This window comes from Zootoca vivipara, chromosome 13 (assembly GCF_963506605.1).
Source record: "Zootoca vivipara chromosome 13, rZooViv1.1, whole genome shotgun sequence".
NCBI lineage: Eukaryota > Metazoa > Chordata > Lepidosauria > Squamata > Lacertidae > Zootoca > Zootoca vivipara.
Genome location: NC_083288.1, coordinates 14,719,468 through 14,741,604, shown reverse-complemented (window position 1 = coordinate 14,741,604; position 22,137 = coordinate 14,719,468). Strand labels below are relative to the sequence as shown.

The 22,137-nt window shown below is 45.1% G+C and overlaps 1 protein-coding gene across 1 annotated transcript in view; it reads right to left on the bottom strand.

The window, feature by feature from the left end:
- DNAJC7 (DnaJ heat shock protein family (Hsp40) member C7) overlaps positions 1-22,137 on the bottom strand; it is a 34,222-nt gene that overhangs the window by 11,072 nt on the left and 1,013 nt on the right. Inside the window, exons 2-7 of the mRNA XM_060282080.1 lie at positions 7,668-7,756; positions 6,603-6,727; positions 5,573-5,686; positions 5,158-5,232; positions 3,301-3,419; positions 975-1,164 (exon numbers count right to left, since the gene is read on the bottom strand). Coding sequence (XP_060138063.1) covers positions 975-1,164; positions 3,301-3,419; positions 5,158-5,232; positions 5,573-5,686; positions 6,603-6,727; positions 7,668-7,756 — 712 coding nt within the window. The remainder of the gene's footprint in view (positions 1-974; positions 1,165-3,300; positions 3,420-5,157; positions 5,233-5,572; positions 5,687-6,602; positions 6,728-7,667; positions 7,757-22,137) is intronic.

Here is a 22,137-nt window from a genome sequence, read left to right as displayed (position 1 = left end):
TTTGTGCAATCAATTTTTTTGCTGCAAAAAATAAATGTGTGAAATTGTGTTTAATAATAATAATAATAATAATAAGTAGTAGTAGTAGTAGTAGTTAAGGCTCCCAACTGCACAACAGCTGTGAGGCACCCTTTTAAACTGATCTGAAGATTTTAATTCTACGCTGTTTAACTGGCAAAACATTGCAGCCCTTTTAAAATCCAAGCACAGCAAAGATCAGTATGATGCCAACAGCACACAAAACAATGTGACTTGCTCTGTACTGTGGCTCCACTAACAATTAATTCATAGCTGGGATAGGACTGCCTGCTGACGTTATGTGCCCACAGAATTTGCATTCTTATCATCAGTTAAGTAGCCAAATCCATCACTTGCTACCCAAGGTTCACGAGCAAGGTTCACGAGCATTACCACAATAGGGCCAGGACTAGATGTTTGCACAACAAAAGGGCATAATGCAGGTGCCAAGAAACTCAGCTTCTGGCCATTTACTGGTTGTGAATATATGCTTGAAAGCATATGGAAAACACCTGCTGAAAACTCAATAGCCAGAGGCGCCTGAATAAGATTCTCAAGGTATGGAGGTCAGGCTTCAGCGTCCCTGACCAACTCCCCATGGTTTGCAAATACAGAATTATGAAAGGTAGTAAAATGTGCAGAATAAATTATGCACCATGAGCAAAAAAATATGGAAGTTTACTCAGCCTGCATAATTCATACAGCTTGCAGAATTCAGCCTTTCTTGGTGCAGAATTGAAGTTGCCTAGCAGCACGGTTTGGTGTGAAATGCACACAGACTTGGTGATCTTAAACCCTTCTTTGGATACCTCAGAAAGGTATCTTCCAACTTCCTCTCTAGAAAGGAACTAGCAGGACAACGCTTGCCCTTGTTCCTGAATGCCACCTGTCGCTGTTCCCTCTAAGCATAGGTGAAGGCCAACCCGCCCCCTCCATCGCCCGCAGGCCCGTCAAAAGCAAAAGCCTGCCTGGCTGCTTCCTTTCATACTCACGCGACAGGCAAGGCAGGCCTTCTCGTGGTCGGGAGCCATTTTGAGTGCCTGGATGAAGAACTGCACAGCCTTCTCAATGCAGTCTTCGTAGTAAAGGCACAGCCCTCGGACGTACAGGGCATCAGCGTTTGTGGAGTCTATTCGCAAGATGTCGCTAAGCACAGAGACAAAGGCAAAGTCACAGAACTGTTGGTCACCAAAGGAGAGCTGGTCACATCCAGGGTGGATAAAAATAAATGATTAAAAAATAATAATAAAAAATTGGATTTTTTTATTTAAACTGGATTTTTTTTAATAAAAAAATCAGATTAAAAAAAACCCAATATGCTTTGGGAGGAAAATCTTTCTAAAGATAGTTTCTGGTTTAAGTTACATTATAGTCCAAAGGCTATTAATCAGGAAATAAGGATTTCCTTTAAGTTTTTCGTGTGTGCTAAAGCTCAGTCTTAGGTTTGTGTGTGTGCGGATTTTTAAAATTTGTTTAATCACATCAGTTAACAAACATGGATACATATGCTATAATGTTATTGCTTTAGTTAAATGAATTGTTTAAATTGTTATTAAGGAAATGATTATTTTTCTCCTTCCAATAAAGTACAGCAGAAAAGTTGTCCAAATACAAACTTATTAAAACTCACAATAGTTTCATAATTATCTGTCTATATTATTTCTAATAGTATAAACAAATCAGTAATTTTTGATATAACTGTAAATACTACTTTGATTTTTTTTTAATTCCAAAAATGAAACCTTCCTCTGGTTAAAACAAAATAAAAAATTCCTTCCAGTAGCACCTTAGAGACCAACTAAGTTTGTCATAGGTATGAGCTTTCGTGTGAAGCGCACTTCTTCAGATACACTGAAACAGAAGTCATCAGACCCTTATGTATAGTCAGAGGGTGGGGAGGGGTGTTACTCAGAAGGGTGGTGGGAATGGGTGATTGGCTGATAGGAGTGGTAAACCTGTTGATGACTGTTAACGACTGCAATTGGTCTTGCAGGAAAAAAGCCTGTAACTTCCTCTGGTTGTAAATATTAAGATTATACCAGCAAGAATGAGTCTTTCTGTAAAAAAAATGATTTAAATCAGGTCGTACTGACTAGTGATTTAAATCGATTTGATTTAAATCAAATCCACCCTGGTCACGTCACTACCCCTCAACAGAGGAACCAACACTCCTGAGAGACAAGGACGTGGCCAGCTATTTCACACCAACACCTTCAGGCCAATCTGAGTTTTTCTCCTCCTCCGAGGCTCTTACTACTGGTCCTTCCTTCCCCTCATTCCTCTGGACCACTCCATCACCCAAGTCCCAACTATCCAGAGGTTCTTCTGTCTGCCCCATCCCCTCTGGCATTAGGGAAATTTAGTAAATCAGAGCCAGAGGCTCCAACACCACCAAATAAAAAGATATTGGCAAGGTAACTCTGACTTGCAATAAAAAGGAAAAAAATCCCTCAACACTGGGAAGCCAAATTTTGCGACTTCCTGAGAACGGAACCACTTAGGCAAGCAGCAGGAACATTACAGGAGGAAAAGCACCAGCAAAACCTGCTCACTTACCCGTCTGATAATCAAATCAGGCTACACAAGATTAGGGATGGACAGACCAATTAAAGTCTGGTCCGTCTGTTCTGCATGGAGATGGGACCAAATCCAATTTCTGTGCAGGTTTTTTTTAAAAAAGGGGGAAATATTTTTAAATCCATGCAGAAACTCTGGTTAAAAAAAGTACTCAGAAAGCGGTCTGAGGGCTGCTGTGCTGCCTGTGTTCTTGCAAAAGCTTTTTATTGCCTTTTTTAAAAGTTCAATAACCCAGTCATCCAACTGCCCACAGCCTGGACCAGCTAGCATGCAGGGCTTGTTGCTGTCGTGAGCTTTTAATACAAGTGGCAGGAAGTCCCCCCAAGGAGCAATGAGACTTGATGATGTTCCATCACTCTCAGGGGAAAAACATGGCTGCCCCCAGCAATCTCCATGCATTTCACCACGAGAGCAAGAAAACACCAAGTCCCATTGTTACTTTTATTGCATGAAGAGTGTGTGACAGCAAAGAGCCCCACATGCTGGCTTGCCTCAGGCAGTGGGCAGCTGGATTATCTCTGTTTGATAGTTCTGCTTTTCAAAGGAATCCATGGGAATGTGGATTCTGAAGTCCAGGTTCTGCTCTGCCCAGATCGGATCAGGGAACTCCACTTTGGAACCTGAGGTTGACAAATTCCTCCCCCATCCCTACACAGCACATGGAATTTCCCCACCCAGCCTGTTTCTAGCGGTTGCAGTTCCCACCTGGCCACAGACTGTGCTTCAGGGTAGCGACCCAGCAATGCTAAGCATTCTGCTTTGAGGATTTTGAACCGGTGGCAAGCGGGGGCAAATTCCAGAGCACGATCCATGCAGAAGACGACCTGGAGGGGGGTGGGGTGGAAAAACAGTGAGAACAGGGAAGTACAGGAGTCAGTTCCATGCCTGTCAGGAGATCAAGGGACTTGAGTAACCTAGAACAGCCCCCATGTGCTGTGTTCTGGGCAAATTGGAGGAAAAGTGAACCTAGTCCTTCGGGTGGAGCACCAATCTGGCATGCCTCTAAGGCGCTTGATGGAACGCAGAACACACTAGCTTATTCTCACTGCAAAGGTAACCCAGATCTGCTTGGCAGGGGGTTGGACTGGATGGCCCTTGTGGTCTCTTCCAACTCTACCTGCTCCAAACACTCAGAGAAAAAAATTGCTGTTGGTTCTTCAGGGGTCAGCAAACTTTTTCAGCAGGGGGCCGGTCCACTGTCCTTCAGACCTTGTGGGGGGCCGGACTATATTTTGGAGGAAAAAAATGAACGAATTCCTATGCCCCACAAATAACCCAGAGATGCAGTTTAAATAAAAGGACACATTCTACTCATTTAAAAACACCAGGCAGGCCCCACAAATAACCCAGAGATGCATTTTAAATAAAAGGACACATTCTACTCATGTAAAAACATGCTGATTCCCTGGACTGTCCGCGGGTCGGATTTAGAAGGCGATTGGGCCGCATCTGGCCCCCCGGGCCTTAGTTTGGGGACCCTGTTCTATTTTATGTGCAAAAGAAATAGATGGGCAGCAGATGCTGCACTCTCCTCTGTGCCTGTGGGGTTACTGCCCCGCAGTCTGTCCTCAGAGGTTATTTTCTTCCAGCAGCAGAACCCGGCTGAAGAAAAACAGGTTAAGAGTAGATGCGGAAGCTGCAGATCTCTGAGCTCCTCATTTGTCTGCTATAGGACTCCCCCCCCCCCTCGGTAACCCACTAACTTTTCGATTGGGGGCAGATCTGCATTTAAGATGCGGTCCCGTCTACTCTGTGCACACTCGCGTTTCGAGGTAACAAGAAGAAGCATTCCTGAAAAGGGGGGGGAACAGCCCCACTGCAACAGCAATCAGACTAACCCAAGAGGCCCAGAGTGCTAAGACAAGGGAGGGCGGGATGAAGCTACCGTGACAAATGGCTAAGTCAAGCTCCAGGCCTCAATGAGTGACTTCACGGGCTCTCTTGCTGCTCCAGAGAAGTGACAGCTGTACAAGAAGGGGACCATTGTTTGGCCCTGAGGCTCAGCTGGGTTTTCGGCTCCCCCCCCCGCCCCTTCCCATAGGTGACATCACTGCTGGGGGCAGCGGGAAGCGCCACGACTCTCCAAATGATGGGAGGCCATGGGAAGGAGGTGCTCCTCCTCCAGAAACAAAGGGCACGTTTGACGCTGCCCAAGGGACAGAGAAGCCTGGGGAGAGCTGGCTCGAGTCTCAGACAAGGCAGAGTTCTTCCTTAAGACAAACTTGAGATTGTCCCCGGCGAGCCAGCTGCTCTCGGCCATTAGGAGACAAGTGAGCTAGGAATTCACCGGGATATACGGAGGCCTTAGCACCGGGGTCGGAGGGGCAAAGTTATTCTGTGTTAAGATGTACTCTGAGCATGAGCAGGGGGCACACGGGGACAAGCAAGAGCCATTCGAGGAAGACTGGATTCCAGTTCCCTTGAGTAACCAGAAACAACCCTAGACCTTTCAGTCCTGGGGCGGTGAGGAGGGAACCAACCCTTTCCCCAACTCATTCCCAGACCGCATTGTCGTGCGGATAAGGTGGTGGTCGGTCGACCGCAAGGCTGCTTCGTTCGTACCTTTCGGAAATCCCGTTTCTCAAAGTCAATTTCGGCAATTTTCTCGTACTCTAGAACAGTTCTGGCATTGTTCAGCTGCAAGGGAAAGCCAGGACACTGTCAGTTTCCATTGCTAACAGCCTATGCAGCAAATAATTCTAAGGTTTTATTTATTTTTATTCAAAGTATTTGTAACCCCGCCCCGCCCCCCCCTGATGAAGAACAAGATTGCAGGCTGCTTTTCTGCATATCCTGAATTCCACAAATACTGACCTTATAGTATCCTGAGAATCTCTATATTTAAGAATCAAGCTAAGGCACCCTTAGATGCTATCAGATACAAGCAAGCCAAGGTTGTCGATTCGGGACAACCACCCTAGTTCTGCCAGATGAGTGTCCCTCTCTTCAGGCAAACTCAGACCCGAGAAAACCATACCTCTTGCTGAGCTTGTGCGTTTTTATGATCCAGTTCTAAAACTCGTTGGAAGCAGCGGCTGGCAGCCATGGCGTTGCCCAGAGATAGGTGGCATTTGCCCTCCCGTAGGTGTCCCTGAGAATGGAGAGGAGGTGGTGACTGGCAGAATCTCGACAGCATGCAGTGTCAATGTGGATCATTGCACATATTATTTTCATCATTTATTAAATTTGTCGGTTTTTTAATCCTGCCCACGGCAACCAAAGTCAGTTTAAAAGACAGACAGTAAAACCCACATAGATACATTAAAACCAAGAGGAAAGAGAACTACCATATATTCCGGCATATAAGACGACTTTTTAAAAATCGCCTCAAAATTTGGGGGTCGTCTTATACGCCGGGTACTGCCCGCTCGGCAAGTCCCCCGCGGGCTGCGCTAAACCGGGGACTCGCCGAGCAGCGCCAGAAATCGCTTCTGAGCATGCCCGCACATGTTCAGAAGCGATTTCTGGCGCTGCGGACATTTTGGATATGGGCAGCGCGGCACCAGAAACCGCTGCAGACATTTTCGAGTTAAAATATAGAGTATATCCCAAATTCTATATTTTAACTCGAAAATTTGGGGGTCGTCTTATACGCCCAGTCACCTTGCACGCTGGAATATATGGTACATCAGAAACATCCCACCCACTTCTAAAAAGCCACAGATAGTTAAAGGCCAAAAGCCTGGTTATAGAGGAAAGTTTTCGCCTTTTGCCTAAAGATATAAAATGATGATGCCAGGCGAGCCTCCCTGGGGAGAGCATTCCGCAAACGGGGAGCCACTGCAGAAAAGGCCCTGTTCTTGCTTTGCCGTCCTCCAGACCTCTCACAGAGAAGGGACACGAAGAAGGGCCTCAGATGATAATTGCAGGGTCTAGATAGACTCATATGGGAGGAGGCAGTCCTTGCTGTGGTCCTGAGCCGTTTAAGGCTATATATGTCAAAGCCAGCACTCTGAATTGGGCCTGGAAACGGATTGGTGCTATATGCTGATACAGTCTTGCCATACCCGCAAAAAGCTGTCGTCCATCCTGACGGACTGCTGGGCATCCCCCAGGGCCTCCCGGAATCTGCCCAGCATCATGAGCGTGGCAGCTCGGTTCCCATAGTAGCTGGCATTGTTGGGGCATGCATCTGGAGGACATGGAGTAGAAGTGTTAAGTACAGCAAAGACAGGGTAGAAATCCCCACCTTACCCTGCCCCCAAATCCTTGCCCTTTCAATGAGATGGAAGCAGAAAGCAAACACCATTCACCGCTAAGCTAAATTCTGAATCCCTAATGAAATTCAGAGGTCTCTGGTTTTGTTTGCACTTTATTATTCTTTAATAATTAAAGTTTGAGAAAAATTAAAAGGTTAATTTTTTAGATCTTGTGCCAACCCTCACCACCAGCCCCCAATAGATTTTTTTCTCTCCCCACTCCCAGCAAAATGGCACTTAGTAGAAACCATTCATTTCAATGTTTGTGCCTTTGCTCTGGGTATATAAACAACGAGGAAAGAACAGAAAAGAAATGGGGCAAGTGGAGAGAACAGAGGTTAGAATCAGCAGGAAAGTTAAGGAAAGTTCAGAGAGCAAAAATTGGGGCGGGGTGGGACGAAGACCCAGGAAAGATCCACTCTGACATTTCAGCCCAATACTACTAGCATGTTTTTCAAGCTGCCTCAAAAACCATGTTTAGCAACTTTTTAGAATATAGTTTGTAAGGCTGAGATTCTCGGGACTTTGATGTTTTTACATTTCTGCATGTGACACTGTCAGGTATGTGACAGCTTGCTTACACAAATATGGTTCAACTAAGATATTGAGAATCACAGTGTTGCTTGGTGTGCAAGAGAAACCTTGCTATTACACAGGTGTTGCAAGGATCTCTGCACCCAGGATGTTGGATCTAACTGTGGAATTCTGTTGTTGACTATGACTATTGCCTCCCCAAATCAGAGCTGAAGAGCGAGCTTTCGGACGAAGGAAATCAAGGCCCTTGTGACCAGCACCAAATACACCCACAGGCAAGTTGTACCAATTCTCCAATTAACAAACCAAGAAAGCCATTCTCTCTCTCTCTGTCCTCACCTATCGCTTTTGTGTAGTAGTTGTACGCTTCATTGTAGTCCTTCTTGGCATAAAAGGCATTTCCTTGCTCCTTGAAGGACTCTGCATCTCTGAAAAGAAACAAGCTATCACAACCAAGAAGAGGCACAGGATCCAGCATAGGCAAGACAACAGGACACAGCAGGGCTTACAAATGTCCTGAGTTAATTGACCCCCCTGATGAGCTTCTGAAGTTGTCATCAACCCCAGTCCAAATTCTTAGGAATGTAAATGAAATGAAGAATACCAGTATATAAGCAGCATTTATTACTAAGTCTCCATTGCTAGGACTCACAACATGTAAATAATAAGGAATATATTATGTTATACTGAGGAATCATATGATTAAATACAGGTTCCTCATTGGCAAGGGATGTGCACTCTGCAAATGCCTGTTGTGCCTTTTGTTTTAGAGACTCATAGTTCCCAATATATTTTTTCATACTATACCACTTAAGCATCTTTTCCACCCTAGGCTCTTTTTGAACCCCGGGTCTTTATTCACATCCTGCAAAGTCCCACCGACCCCAATATCAACCACTCTGGGAAACCCCGGGATAGATGGTTACGCAATCAGCTAACCATGGAGCTAATGGCGGAGACTCCTCCCAGAAGCAGGAAGCCCACCCAAAGCTGTTGTTCGTAAGGAACTGGGCACGGTTTCTCTTAATGCTAGACCATCACCAAGGTTACATGGCTGAGAATGATTTTAAGAGGCCATACAGAAGCTGTGTGTGGCCTGTCATGTTTCAAACTGAGGTCAAGTGGCTGGCATGCAATTAGTCATGCTCCCCACTGTCCGCTCACCTCTGCCCTAACCATGGTTCAAAGTGAGTTTCAGATCCTGGTTAAGAGGGAGATCTGGTTAGCACAAACTGTGGCCACCATTGGCGCTGTTTGAGGAATTCATGTGTTAACTATGCAAGCTGAGTAAGTCTCTCGATTGTTCCTCATTTGTAACCGCACCACAGAGCCAGTGTGGTGTAGTGGTTAAGAGCGGTAGACTCCTAATCTGGGGAACCGGGTTCGCGTCTCCGCTCCTCCACATGCAGCTGCTGGGTGACCTTGGGCTAGTCACACTTCTCTGAAGTCTCTCAGCCCCACTCACCTCACAGAGTGTTTGTTGTGGGGGAGGAAGGGAAAGGAGAATGTTAGTCGCTTTGAGACTCCTTCGGGTAGTGATAAAGCGGGATATCAAATCCAAACTCTTCTACCTGTCTCACACCTGACATCATATGACATCGGGTTAGAGGTGGCCCTGGCCAGGGGAAATGGCCTGGTGGGCCAAATGAGGAAGCAGGGGGGGGCCCTAATTAGGCCCATGGGCCACAGGTTTCCCACCTGGGGTTTTAAGGCTGTGTAGGTTTGCATGTGGTTAATGAATCAGGAAATTATACCTGTACCTTTGTTTCTACTGTGAAACAGGAAATTATATCTGTACCTTTGTTTCTACTGTGAAGACCTGAACAAAATGGCCTGTGTGATTATTACTCCTGATTGTTATAAAGAACCTCCCACTTTGAAAGAAAATATGCCAGTGAATGCTAATTTCAGACGACAAAAAGTGAAGGGGTGGCTACTAGCTTCACCCCCTGCCTTATACAGTAAGTCTCTTATGTTCTTGCAATGGCCCAAATTGACATATTCACGGGCAATATTTTTAGTTGACCAGAATGTTTTCAATCGGCTAATCAAGTAATAGCTGCAAAGCGGACCCAAACCATAATGGAGAGATAGCTTTAAGCAGATCTCTTCAGCAGAGTGCCACCTCTTCACTACTCCCAGGCAAGAGGCAAGAGAAAGGCACTCTGGAGTGGACAATGCCAGCTATGTTAGGACAGCCCCTTGGAGAAAAGAGCGAAACAATAAGAGAGTTGTCTTGGGGCGTGTTAACATGGTTTTAACCTCATTCTGGCCCCAACACTGGCCACCCTCTCTGGACTCCCTTCCCCCAAGGGTGTTCTCACTAGAATGGCATGGTTCATCCGTTCTGCCAATACAATAGAAGCCAAGGACATCTCATCTCCCCAGGGGGCTCAGGGGCGGGTGAAAGCCATGACATGTGCAGCTCACATTTACTGCAGCCAATCAAATTTGGCTCAAGCAGCTAACCATGGCCCTGATTCGCCCCTTGCTTATACATAATATAGTGGTTTAAGAGGAGTGGCACAGGCAATTCAACAGGTTTGGGGCAGTCAAAGTACAATTTTGAGAGTTCAAAAAAAACCCACCCCATTTTCACTTTTTAAAAAATTTGCCGTTACCATATTTTTCACTCCATAAGACGCACATTTTCCCTCCCAAAAAGGGAGGGGAAAAGTCAGTGCGTCCTATGGAGCGAAGGCCAGAGCCAGAGCCGCGTGCAACAGGAAACCGGCTCTCAGGCTGCTTCCCTCTCTCTTCCTCTCTTACCCCTTCCTTCTTTCCTTCCCTCCGTCCCTCTTCCAACTTGAATAAAATATTCAAACCGTATCAAATACATACCGTATCAGCCCTTTCTCAACCTGTGGGTCCCCAGATGTTGTTGAACTACAACTCCCATCGCCCCTAGCTAGCAAGGCCAGAGCTCAGGGATGGTGAGAGTTGTAGTCCAACAACATCTAGGGACCCACAGGTTGAGAACCGCTGCAATTGATCTCAAGACAAAGTGCATGCACACTATATGAATGACAATGCCCATCAACATGGGGGGGACGGACGATTTCTTCAAATGTTTAATGGGGGGCAAAGGCATCTAGGCGTCTAGGAGTTGGCTGCTATGCCTAGGACAATTAAGAAATTTCTTGTTTGTCTCCTCTAAAAACTAGGTGTGTCCTATGGTCAGGTGTGTCTTATGGAGTGTAAAATACAGTATTTGTTGTAGGTAGGCATGAGAAAACAAGGTCCACATTAAGACATAATTTGAAACCAGGATTTCCCACTGTGGATGGGTGTTGGGCTCACTTAACAGAGGAGACTGGAATCATTCTCTTCTGGCTTGAAAAGCAAAGTCAGTTCCCCACATCAACACACTGGAACATGGTTTCAGAACAAGCCTGGATCAGAAACATATGACTTGTTCTCACTAAAAAGAATGTAGAACAAACCACCGTTCATCAGGTCTGGACCGTCAAACAGAACTGTGGCTTGTTTGAAGTCAAGAGCAAAAGCTCCTAACTTCCTCCTCACAGGCACGAAATGGGAGAGGAGAGGGCAACAGATGTGAGCCCAAGGCTCACTGTAGCTTATTTTGTCAGAACCACACCCGTGAGTCTGGTTGGAATATTAGGAGGTTTAGGCCTAGTTCTTACAAATAGCAGGTGACGTGGTAAACCTGTGCTGGGAGTCTGTCCCATTATGGACTGCAGGTGGGCATGTACAAGGGCAAGAGAAATGGACAACTGCCCCAATGTAGAAATCGCAAGACGTGTTTCCTGCTCCACCCACTCAAACCTTCCCCACCGTTTTCAGGTTCATAGCCTCTTTAAAGAGATACTGATACCATCTCTTGAAACCTTTCTGCACATGAAGAAGAACTACAGTTGGACTTTTTTTTAAAAAAAAACACACACACAAACAAACCCTGAAATTCTGGACACCCTATCCAGGTGACTGCCAAAGGAGTAACAGCAACTGCTTATATTTTCCTGAAGGTGCTTTTAAAAAACAACCAAAAAATCCCCCTATGTCATAATTAATGGACTGGTCCCACTTCATATCCCAGACATTTTTCCACAATAAAACTAGTTTGTTCAGCAGGTTAGATTTATATCAAGATTAGGCCCAGATCCACATGTGAACAAGCAGTATGGAAACTGCAATGCCAGCTGAGTCTTTCCCCCATTTATTCAGATAAAAGCTTATTTAAATAGAAAGGGAAGATAAAGTGGTACCTCGCAGGACGAATGCCCTGCAAGATGAATTTTTCGCAAGACGAATGAGTCTTGCGATCTGAAGGTGACTCGCATGATTAATTCGTTTTACGAAAAATCATCTTGCGAATCGCGGTTTCCCATAGGAATGCATTGAAATTTAATTAATGCATCCCTATGGGCAAAAAAAAAAGAAAGAAAGAAATTTCAATGCATTGCTATGGGAAACTGCGATTTGCAAGACAAATTTTTCGCAAAATGAATTGACTCGCGGAACGAATTAAATTCGTCTTGCGAGGCACCACTGTATATGCATTAAAGGTCATATATATTTTGAAATGTATTGCTAAAGAATAAAAAGTTCTCTAGAATTTAACAGATACTACAATAGTACCTCTCGTTGTGGACACGATCTGTTCCGGGGTGCTGTTCGCACCCTGAAAAGTCCGCCACTAGAGCGACGCTTCTGCGCAAGCAGGGAGCGCGATAGAGCACTTCTGCGCATGTACGAAGCACATAGAAATGCTTCTGCGCATTCTGCGCGCGTGGCGAAACCGAAACCCGGAAGAATACACTTCCAGGTTTGACGCGTTCGCAACCTGAAAAGCCGCAACGTGAAGCAAACACAACAAGAGGTACGACTGTACTAGGATTAGAAGGCAATGAGTGTGGCCACTATAGGGAAAAAAATGGAACCAGGATATGTGGTAAAGCAGTGTTAAATTTCCTGTTTGGTAAAGGTGCCACCCTCTCGATTGCTACTATTTATATATAAAAAAGCTGTACAGTATTAAGATGGGCCTTTGGTGCCACCAGACTCTTTGGGAGTCCCTAAAGGGTGATTTTTCTGGGGGGCAGGGCGGCAAATGTTGACACGGCAATAGAGATAAAGGGGATTTAATCTATTTGTTGTGGGACTGTAGTAAGGAAAAGCTGTAGTGGGTCACAGTTGCCAATGTTCTCAAATAAATAGTTATTTTCATTGCCAAAATATGTGAAAGAGAAAATACAATCTACTTATTGGACCTGGGCCATGTAAATTTTTGTAATTTATATAACTGCTCATGTTAGAGAATGGAAAGATAAAGTGGTACCTCGAGTTAGGTAATTTCGGGTTGCGAATGTGGCAATCCCAGAAGTGTATACTTCCAGGTTTCGCTGTGCGCGCATGTGCAGAAGTGTTCTATTGCGCCACCCACATGCGCAGAAGCGGTGCCTCTGGATACAGACTTTTTGGGGTAAGTACAGAGCCCCAAGATGAATTAAGTTCATATCCAGAGGGTCCACTGTAATTTAAAGGATTGGGTAAGGAAACTTTGGGGACAATTAGAAGTAATAAAGCCAACTGCAGGAATGAAGGAGGGGGGAAATTACAGAAGTATTAAATGGCTGGAAGTTGATTACTCAAAAAGAAAATAGATATAATAAATAATAAGTATATTCAAAGAATAATTCAGAGAATGGAACTGGTTTTATTATATTAGATTAAGAATTTTCTTAAGGTCATTGTATGGGCTGCACTAAGAACAGTCCAAGTGGATTCTGAACTCCTTCATTCTTGTTTATTAATAAATGAAGTACAGTATTAGATAGCTTTGTAATAACTCATATTTAATTTGTGCATTAAAGGGTGATGCATGGTATCTTACGGTAATATATTTTTGCTTATGCTGTTGATTAATTGTTGGGCCCTGGCTTTGGAATGTGAAGCCTGGTTAAGATCCACCAGTTTCTCATTGTGTCTGATGAAATGGGCTACTGTGGCTTAATGCCACTTTATTAAACAGGATTCTGGGTCCTGTTCTGGATGTATAATCAATTCATGCAGGGCCCTAGGCCAAGCATGTGGGGCTCTGTGAATCTGCCCTATACATATTTGCTCTAGAACGCTCCTTAAAATATCCTGCAGTTAGGTAAAGGTAAAAGTAAAGGGACCCCTGACCATTAGGTCCAGTCGTGACCGACTCTGGGGTTGCGCGCTCATCTCGCATTATTGGCCGAGGGAGCCGGCGTATAGTTTCCAGGTCATGTGGCCAGCGTGACAAAGCCACTTCTGGCGAACCAGAGCAGCACATGGAAATGCCGTTTACCTTCCCGCTGTAGCGGTTCCTATTTATCTACTTGCACTTTGACGTGCTTTCGAACTGCTAGGTTGGCAGGAGCTGGGACCAAGCAACGGAAGCTCACCCCGCCACAGGGATTCGAACCGCTGACCTTTTGATCAGCAAGCCCTAGGATTAATAATGGCAGGCAAGCTGTGGGACGCGGGTGGCGCTGTGGGTTAAACCACAGAGCCTAGGACTTGCTGATCAGAAGGTCGGCGGTTTGAATCCCTGCGACGGGGTGAGCTCCCGTTGCTCGGTCCCAGCTCCTGCCAAGCTAGCAGTTCGAAAGCATGTCAAAGTGCAAGTAGAAGCGGCTTTGTCATGCTGGCCACATGACCTGGAAGCTGCACGCCGGCTCCCTCAGCCAATAACGTGAGATTAGCGCGCAACCCCAGAGTCGGTCACGACTGGACCTAATGGTCAGGGGTCCCTTTACCTTTACCTTTACCGATGTTCTCATTAAAAATCTCCAGTAAGCTTCTGAGAAACAGCAAAAGTCCCTGCAACAAGTACTGAACACTACAAAGAGGGTTTCGCTTTGACTGCTCTATTAGCAGTCTAGCTCTGTTGCTTTGCTAGAAGAGATATACAGCCTTTTGCACCAAGGAAGCCTAGCGGACGGGGGGGGGGGGAGCAAAATGCACTAGTCTTTTTTGAAGGATCTGAAGCAGACAAATCAACAGAAGCTCACAGCTCGCACACCAAAGCTACAGCTACTGAGGTCCACCATGTTTCATCAATGTGGGGAACGCACACACCAGATATATTTCAGAAGTGAGCCCTGCACTTGTTTACGAACTACTCCTACCACCACAACAAGGGGGGAAATTCTGATCTCCTGATATCATGAGTGATTGTTTCTGCTCCGAACAGATGCCAAAGCCTGAATGAGGTCATTCTGCAAGGCCCGCACTGATGTAGGCTGCGTTCCCCCATTTGCTACTTTTAAAGCTGGAGAAAGAATCTGGCTCGGCTAAAAATACAATCCAGTTCTATGAATGGGTCTCATTGTTGGGCGAGGAGTTGGCGTCCCTCTCTGGTGAACCCTGGGGGTGGGGGACGGAGTTACAATAAGCATCTAAAAAAGGAACCACCCACCACTGCCAAGGTCCTAGGCATTGCACAGCTGTGCCAGGAAGGACTAAGATGTGCATACCTCTCGAGTACCACACTCCAGCAAACTTTCACAGTACAGTGGTGCCTTGCAAGACGAATTTAATTCGTTCCACGACTCATTTCGTTTTGCGAAAAATTCATCTTGCGAATCACGGTTTCCCATAGCAATGCATTGAAATTTCTCCCCCCCCATAGGAACACATTAATTAAATTTCAATGCATTCCTATGGGAAACCGCGATTCGCAAGACGAATTTTTCGCAAAACGAATTCATCTTGCGAGTCACCTTCAGATCGCAAGACTCATTCATCTTGTGAAAAATTCGTCTTGCAGGGCATTTGTCTTGCAAGGTACCACTGTACTGAAGCAGGTGTGAAACTCGGCCGCTCGCAGCCAGATGGAACAGCAAACCAAGATAAAAAACCCCAACAGGCCATTTCAGGGACAAAGAGCTGATAAGCAACTGAATCCAACTGAATCCAATTATTATTTATTATATCTATTTGAAAAGCTGGAAAAAAATGCGCCTTGCAGGTTCCACCTGCAAGGAGAGAGGCCCCCAGGGATATCCCACTTTGATTAAAATACCGGAAATATTCAGTACCTAGTCCCTAGGGCTGCGGTAAATCTAAAAAACGCAGCAGCAAAAAGTGCAAGACCTGAAAGGTCAAAAAAGGAAGTGGACGGAATGACATCCTCACTCTGTTTTCCATGGCTTCCAAGTTAATAGCTCAATCAAAGCTGAGGAAAGACTCTCAATGCCCACTAAACAGAAATACCACTGAAGAAGACATATCGTGAGAGTAGCTCAGATCGGTAGAGCATGAGACTCTAAATCTCAGGGTTGTGGGTTTGAGCCCCACGTAGGGCAAAAGATTCCCACATGGTAGGTGTTGGACTAAGGGAACCTCGTGGTCCATTCCATTTCTACAATTCCCTTATGAGTACATACTCATCCTGGTCGGGGTGAGCAGTATTTCCACTGCCCAGGGCCTCAGCAGAATAGATCAGGCGTGTCCAACAGGTAGATCGTGATCTACTGGTAGATCACTGGATGTCTGTGGTAGATCACTGGCTCCCCCAAAGAAGCTCTACAAGTTTTGTTTCCCCCCAAAAAAAAGCTCTACAACTTTTACCCGGAACAACCCCAAAACAGGGCTTTCCTTCCTAAACAAAAGCTCAACAACTTTAACCAAAAAAGGGGGTAGATCACTGCCAGTTTTCAACTCTGTGAGTAGATCGCAGTCTCTTGGGAGTTGGCCACCCCTGGAATAGATCATGCAGCATATGCAAAATATATGCATATGTGGGACAATTTATGTAAGTTGCCATTCACTCAGCAGAGTTTTTAGGTGTCCCAGATATGTGACTTTCAAACTGTGTAGAACTGGCATTCTACAGATGGCAATGAGATCACTAAGAGTGGACAAGCTCCTAAAATGGACAGCTTGCCCACCACTAATCCTTTCTTACAATGTGCAACTGCAGGAGAATGCTAGATTATGATCCAGGCCACACTTTCAGTTCAAGCAGAGCAACGGGTTTGGTTGGTGAACCTGCATGAACCAAGTGTGAGGTCTAGAATGTATTGCATATTTTTCTGCAATGTGCTAGAATCCTGCAGCAGATGTGCAGGAGAAGCTCTCATGCCAAAAGATCTATATGGAAAGCGTTGAGTTTCCTGAGAAAACAGGAAAAAGTCTGACCAGCTTTTCCACAGACAAAATTCAACTTAAGACCAGGTATGAAGCAGTAACAGGGATTCCATGTTTTTTCATGCCTGGGGCCTAACACATCCTATTTACCTTAAAGTTTCCCCCTTCTTCTTTCAGGCTGTGGCTCACAAAATTATCCTTTTGCATCTAGCAAGCACCACGGGCATGCAGTAGCTGTTTCTCTCTTCCTGCAGCACTCCGTGAACAGGGAGATACAACCTAATGTGCAGGGAAATTGAATAATTGCAAAATGAGGAAATTAAATATGGGAGGCTGGGACTGAAGGTAGGGGCTGCCCAGAGATGATTTTTGTGCCTGCTCCAGATCTGACTTGTAGGATGGCAGGCCAAAAAACACACATTGTGGCATGAGAAAAAATATCCATCTGTGCGCTGGTGCCCTCTAGTGTTTAACATGGAAAACAGCAGTCTGCCTACTCCAGCAAGGTGTTCAAAAAGCAGGCACTGAGCCAGATGGCTTGCCTTTCATTCTGCAGATTTCTTTCGTATACACACGGGCAGGAAAGGAACTGGGAAAGCCGCTATTGACAAACTGCAACCTCAAAACCACACCATTGAGATTCTCTTTCCTGTTAAGGTTGCGCCACAGATCACTTTGCCTGCAGCACACCACCGCATTGCCTCCCTAGGAATTCAGCAGCCTTTGGTTTCGTTTTCCTGGAAACTAGTTAGCTGCCAAATATCCAGGAACTATGAGAGACTCAAGGAGCTGCTGAGTCCTCATGCTCTAAATAGGTCTGGCCAGAGAGAATTCTTGGATAGGGCGCTCTCAAAGCAGAGAACAAGAACAGTTCTCTTCTATCAAGAAAGCCTTAAAGCTCATACATGGCAAATCAAAAAATAAAAATGAAGGGGGCAGAAAGGGGATGGGGTTCCAGGAAAAATTACTCTGGCAACTCCACTCGCCTTCGAATGAAACCATTTTGGCTGTGGGCACAATCCCTGGAACGTAACCTGTACGTAAGTTGCAGGGTTACTGTATTTAAGAAAATAGGCATTATGTCTTCATAGTTATGCTGCTTTACCATTTAAATATACCGTGGAATCTCGGCTCCTGAACACCTCCGTTGTCGTACATTTCAGTTCTTGAACGCCAAAAACCCGGAAGTAAATTCTTCCGTTTCCGAACGTTTTCTGGAACCCGAAGGCGAGACGCAGCTTCTGCTGAATGCAAGAAGCTCTTGCAACCCATGGGAAGCTGTGCCTCAATTTTTGAACATTTCGGAAGCCAAACAAGCTTCCAGAATGGATTTTGTTTGAGAACTGAGGCACCACTGCACAAAGCTACGCCCACAGCTAATCTTGATAACTATTCCTCTTCTCGTTAAGAGCTCCAGAATACCAGACACCGTGGCCTCATAACAAGACACAGCAGAGGGACGCTTCCATGATATTCCTCAAGTAATCATGGATCCATGGCAGTGCTATCACCCTGTGCTTTCAGACATAAACTTTCCCTTCACACCTTCTATGGAGTTGCTATGGCACCATGGAGAGAACAGGCATGCCTTTCCTTGTAACATGTGAAAAGACCCTCAGAAAGTCATGAGGGATAGGGACAGGCTTCATGAGCAGAGTCCAAATGTGTTTCTGCAACATAACTCACTTGTTCTTGTGTTCTGGATTACATTTGTTAATTTCTGACTTAAAAGGGAAAGCAAGTAGGGGATAGTTTAATGCTGCAGGAGACCTACCTCTGGGCCACAAAGTTAGCCATGTTATCTATCATCTGGCCCTTTAGAACCCACATTTTGATTTGAACAAAAAACACAGCTCACTTTCCTAAAGGAATCCGGTCAAACATGCAATGTATTCCCTGTTAAAAGTCTCTGAGAACCCAGCAGATTAGTTGGTGGATATCACAAATAACGTGCAGGCCACTCTGTGAGACTTTTGGGAAGAAGAGCAGAGTTAAAAATGCTTTAAAATAAATAATGCCTCTCAACACCTGCAGTTATTCTGGTGGAATTATCCCACTGCAGCAATACTAAGGCAAGAGTAATTTTACCTCTGAATGCAGGTAAAGCAAATTCCATGGTGAGTTTTAGAATTACATTGGGAATGTCCAAAAATATCTATCTATCTATCTATCTATCTATCTATCTATCTATCTATCTATCTATCTAAGCAGCCAGGAACTGTAAACAAACAAACAAACAAAAATAACCATCCAGGTTTTTTCAGAGTCCCAAGTTATGCCTGGAAATTTCCACATCAATGGTGATGAACACATTTCTAGCTTCCTTGTCAACTTGCATGCTGTCTCTTGGGGAGTTGCCCCAGTCTCCAAGGCATGCTGGAGACTAAAGACTACTCAAGAGAGAAGTCTCATTCTTGATTCAGTTCTGATATACACTCCAAGGACCTTCTTGGAGCCACCACCCAAGGGCAAAATACAATGAGTGGGTAACTTCCAAGCTACAGTATTTGTGTTCCATGCCCTGCAGTGAACTTCATCTTCAGGGTGACTTGGAAATAAGGTCAATGGACAATATTTGTCATCTCTTTGACTCCCGTGTATTTTTATAACTTTGACACTGACTATTTATTGCTTGGGCCATCTCTGCCAAGATGCCATGCCAATAACATGCTCTGTAAGTCAGCTTCCCCAAGTTACTTCTCTCCCTCTTCTGCACTCTTCCACAAACATTCAAGCATCCCACAGTGCTGCCTAGATTAAAAGTGGTTCTGTTCTTCTCCCATGGTTCTCAAAGTATAACAGCAAGACTTCTGAAACTAGGAGATGTTCAAGAGTGGAATAGACTCCCATGAGGAGTGGGACTCTCCTTCCTTGGAAGTTTTTAGCAGAGGATGGATGGCCATTGCTATGGATGCTTTAGCTGAGATTCCTGCATTGAAGGGGGCCGGTCTAGATGATCCTTGGGAGACCTCTGCTCCCAATCCCAGTCTGTTTAAATCACAACTATTAGGAACGGGTGTTAGGCTGGATACATTGAGCATCCTACCAAATTCTGGGAAAGAAGCCCTACCACCTTGTCCTTTTTTGAACTTGCTTACAATATTGGCTTTTCCAATGAGCATTTGCAGGGAATTCCAGAGGTATTAATAACCTAATGTGACCCTCAGCCATTCATAATATCATCCTTTGCAACTGTAAGCAGGATCACCCAAGCTATGTTGTACTGCTGTGGTTTTCAAGTTTCAGGGAACCCTTTCTATACTGAGTTACCTGCTGAACAACAGGATTGGAGAATGTATTTGGGGAAGCAGATAGCATATGTAGGGCACTGGCAAGGTCTACTTGGTGACAGTTTTGCTTTGTTTAAACAGGAGTATTGTTGAATGCTGTCTTGCATCCGCACATAAAATAATGACAGGGAAGCAGTTCAGTGTTTTCTGCAGTTAATACTCTTCTCATTAAATAAACCCCTAATAAGCTTCCAAGCAACCACAGAGCATCTCCTGCTATACCATAAAACAGTGACATCTCCCTCATGCCCTGGTATGCCAAAGTGAACTGTTAGCAAGTTCAATGGCAAAGCCATTGGGTAGCACCCAACAAAGTTGTTCTGTTAGCACAAGAACTTCCACCTGCACAGTGGATGGGACTTCTTCACCCTCTTCTATCCCTGTGCCCTGCAAATCTCGGAAGCGGTGTGTGTGTGTGTGTGTCTGTGCGCGCGCAGGGAGAGGACAACTTCTTTAAAGACAGCCCATTGCTTCCAGACATCTCCTCTGGACCTGTGGGGGGGGGGCAACAAGAGACCATATGGTACTCCATGTGACTGGGGTGGGGGTGGTTTACTAGCCGCTGCTACTTTTGGAGAATCAGCCTTGGCTTTGCCTATGGGAAGCTAACATTCAAACCCCACCTAAGCCATGAGCTCACCAAGGGCACATCACTCTTTCTCACTCGAGTCTAACCCATTTTACCAGGACTCCCTTAAGGAAAAACCACATTGTTTACCTTTTGCAAAATGGTTAATCACAAGTGCTGAGAGTCAAATTAGGAGCAGGACAGCTAAATTAACTGTTCCCCATCTCTCATTACTGTAATAACTGTGACACACCCCAAGACCGTAGGGCAGGAAAAATGTCCAAAGTAACACGTGACATTTCCTTTCCCCACAAAAATCTCATTCAGTTAAGTTATGCAGCCAGAAATGTCCGTCCCCCCTTTTGTTACATCTCCCTGCTCATTCAGTCAGACAAGGTCACCGCTCCAGTATTTACCCAGGAAGTTGCTACTATACTTAATCAGATGACTAGTCTATGTAGCTTATTCTTGTCTACTTTACACTGAAAGGCAGTTGCTCTCCAGCATTTCAGATACTTGCTACCCCCATCAGTCTTACTTGGGAGATACCACTGATTGAACTTGGGAGCTTTGGGCCGTCCAGATGTTGCTGAATGACAACTCCCACCACCCCTGCAAACCCACCCAAAGGCCAGGTATGATGAGAGTTGTAACTCAGCAACATCTGGAGGGCCAAAGGTTTCCTGCACCTGATGCAAAGTTTGAGATCTAGCTATTCCCTCACAGAGAACATATCACAAGTTCTTGAATTGTTATCCGAAACTCCCCGCAAACCACGACTCAAGGGCAATCAGTTTTCACCATACACCTCTGGACTGGTCACTGATTTAGCCACAAGCTACGTTTAAAATATTTATTTTTCTCCCCAGAGAACAGACCTGGCTATAAGCCAACCAGGCTTATAAGTGAGGAATGAGTGGAAGGTCAAATCCTAATTTCTATTGAAGCAAACTTCTAAGTCACTTTTGTAAAACTATTGATTGCTTCCACTTAACACCAGACTTGTAACTTTTATCAACAAGATGTGGAAATGCAGCGTCCTACCAAATATTTCAAACTGGAACCCCGATTAGTTCTCTGCAATAAGTGAACGAATACAAACCAACCAGAATCACCAATATGGTGTTCATCCCCATTTATATAAGTTGTATGGCAACTTTCCACAGGAAGAACAGCTTTGATCCATCCCCAACCCAAGAGGGCGCCCTGTGCTGCACTCATCACACTGTCAAAAGCACATGACTTCTCCCAAAGAATCCTGGGAACTGTAGTTTACCCCTAATAGAACTACAATTCCCACCACCCCTCAGTCCCCTGGATTCTTTACAGCTGCAGTGGTGTGTATGTGTTTTAAGCATATGATGCGTACGCCGCCACAATCCCTAACCCCAACTCTTCTAAAACCTTTAGCCACTATGAGCACCATTAGCTGCCTTGAGCATCATTTTGCGGAAAGGTGGGACATAAATTTAACAAATAAAAATGAAGCAAACAAATAGTTACACTACGGCAATACCGGGTCATATGCCAAGTATCCCTGGCTTGTGAAGGTATGTGAAGCATTTCAAGGACTTCGTTAGGGAACAAGGCCCACTGAACTCTGCCTTAAGCGCACACGTCAGGCTCAAAAGAGGATGAAGACTCCTGGGCTGAGCCTTGGGCTCTTTTGGAGATTATATCCTACTGTTAAACCCTCACACATACACACTTTAAAACCCTCAAATATCACTTTACTGTACGGGACCAAGGACCCCTCTTGCAAAACAAGCTATTCCTCACGGTGTGCAGTTAAGAGGCTTCAATGAAGCCTAATAAGTGGGCAATTAAAGGAGGAACCTTCTAGCAGTTCTGTCAACTTTCCAATTTT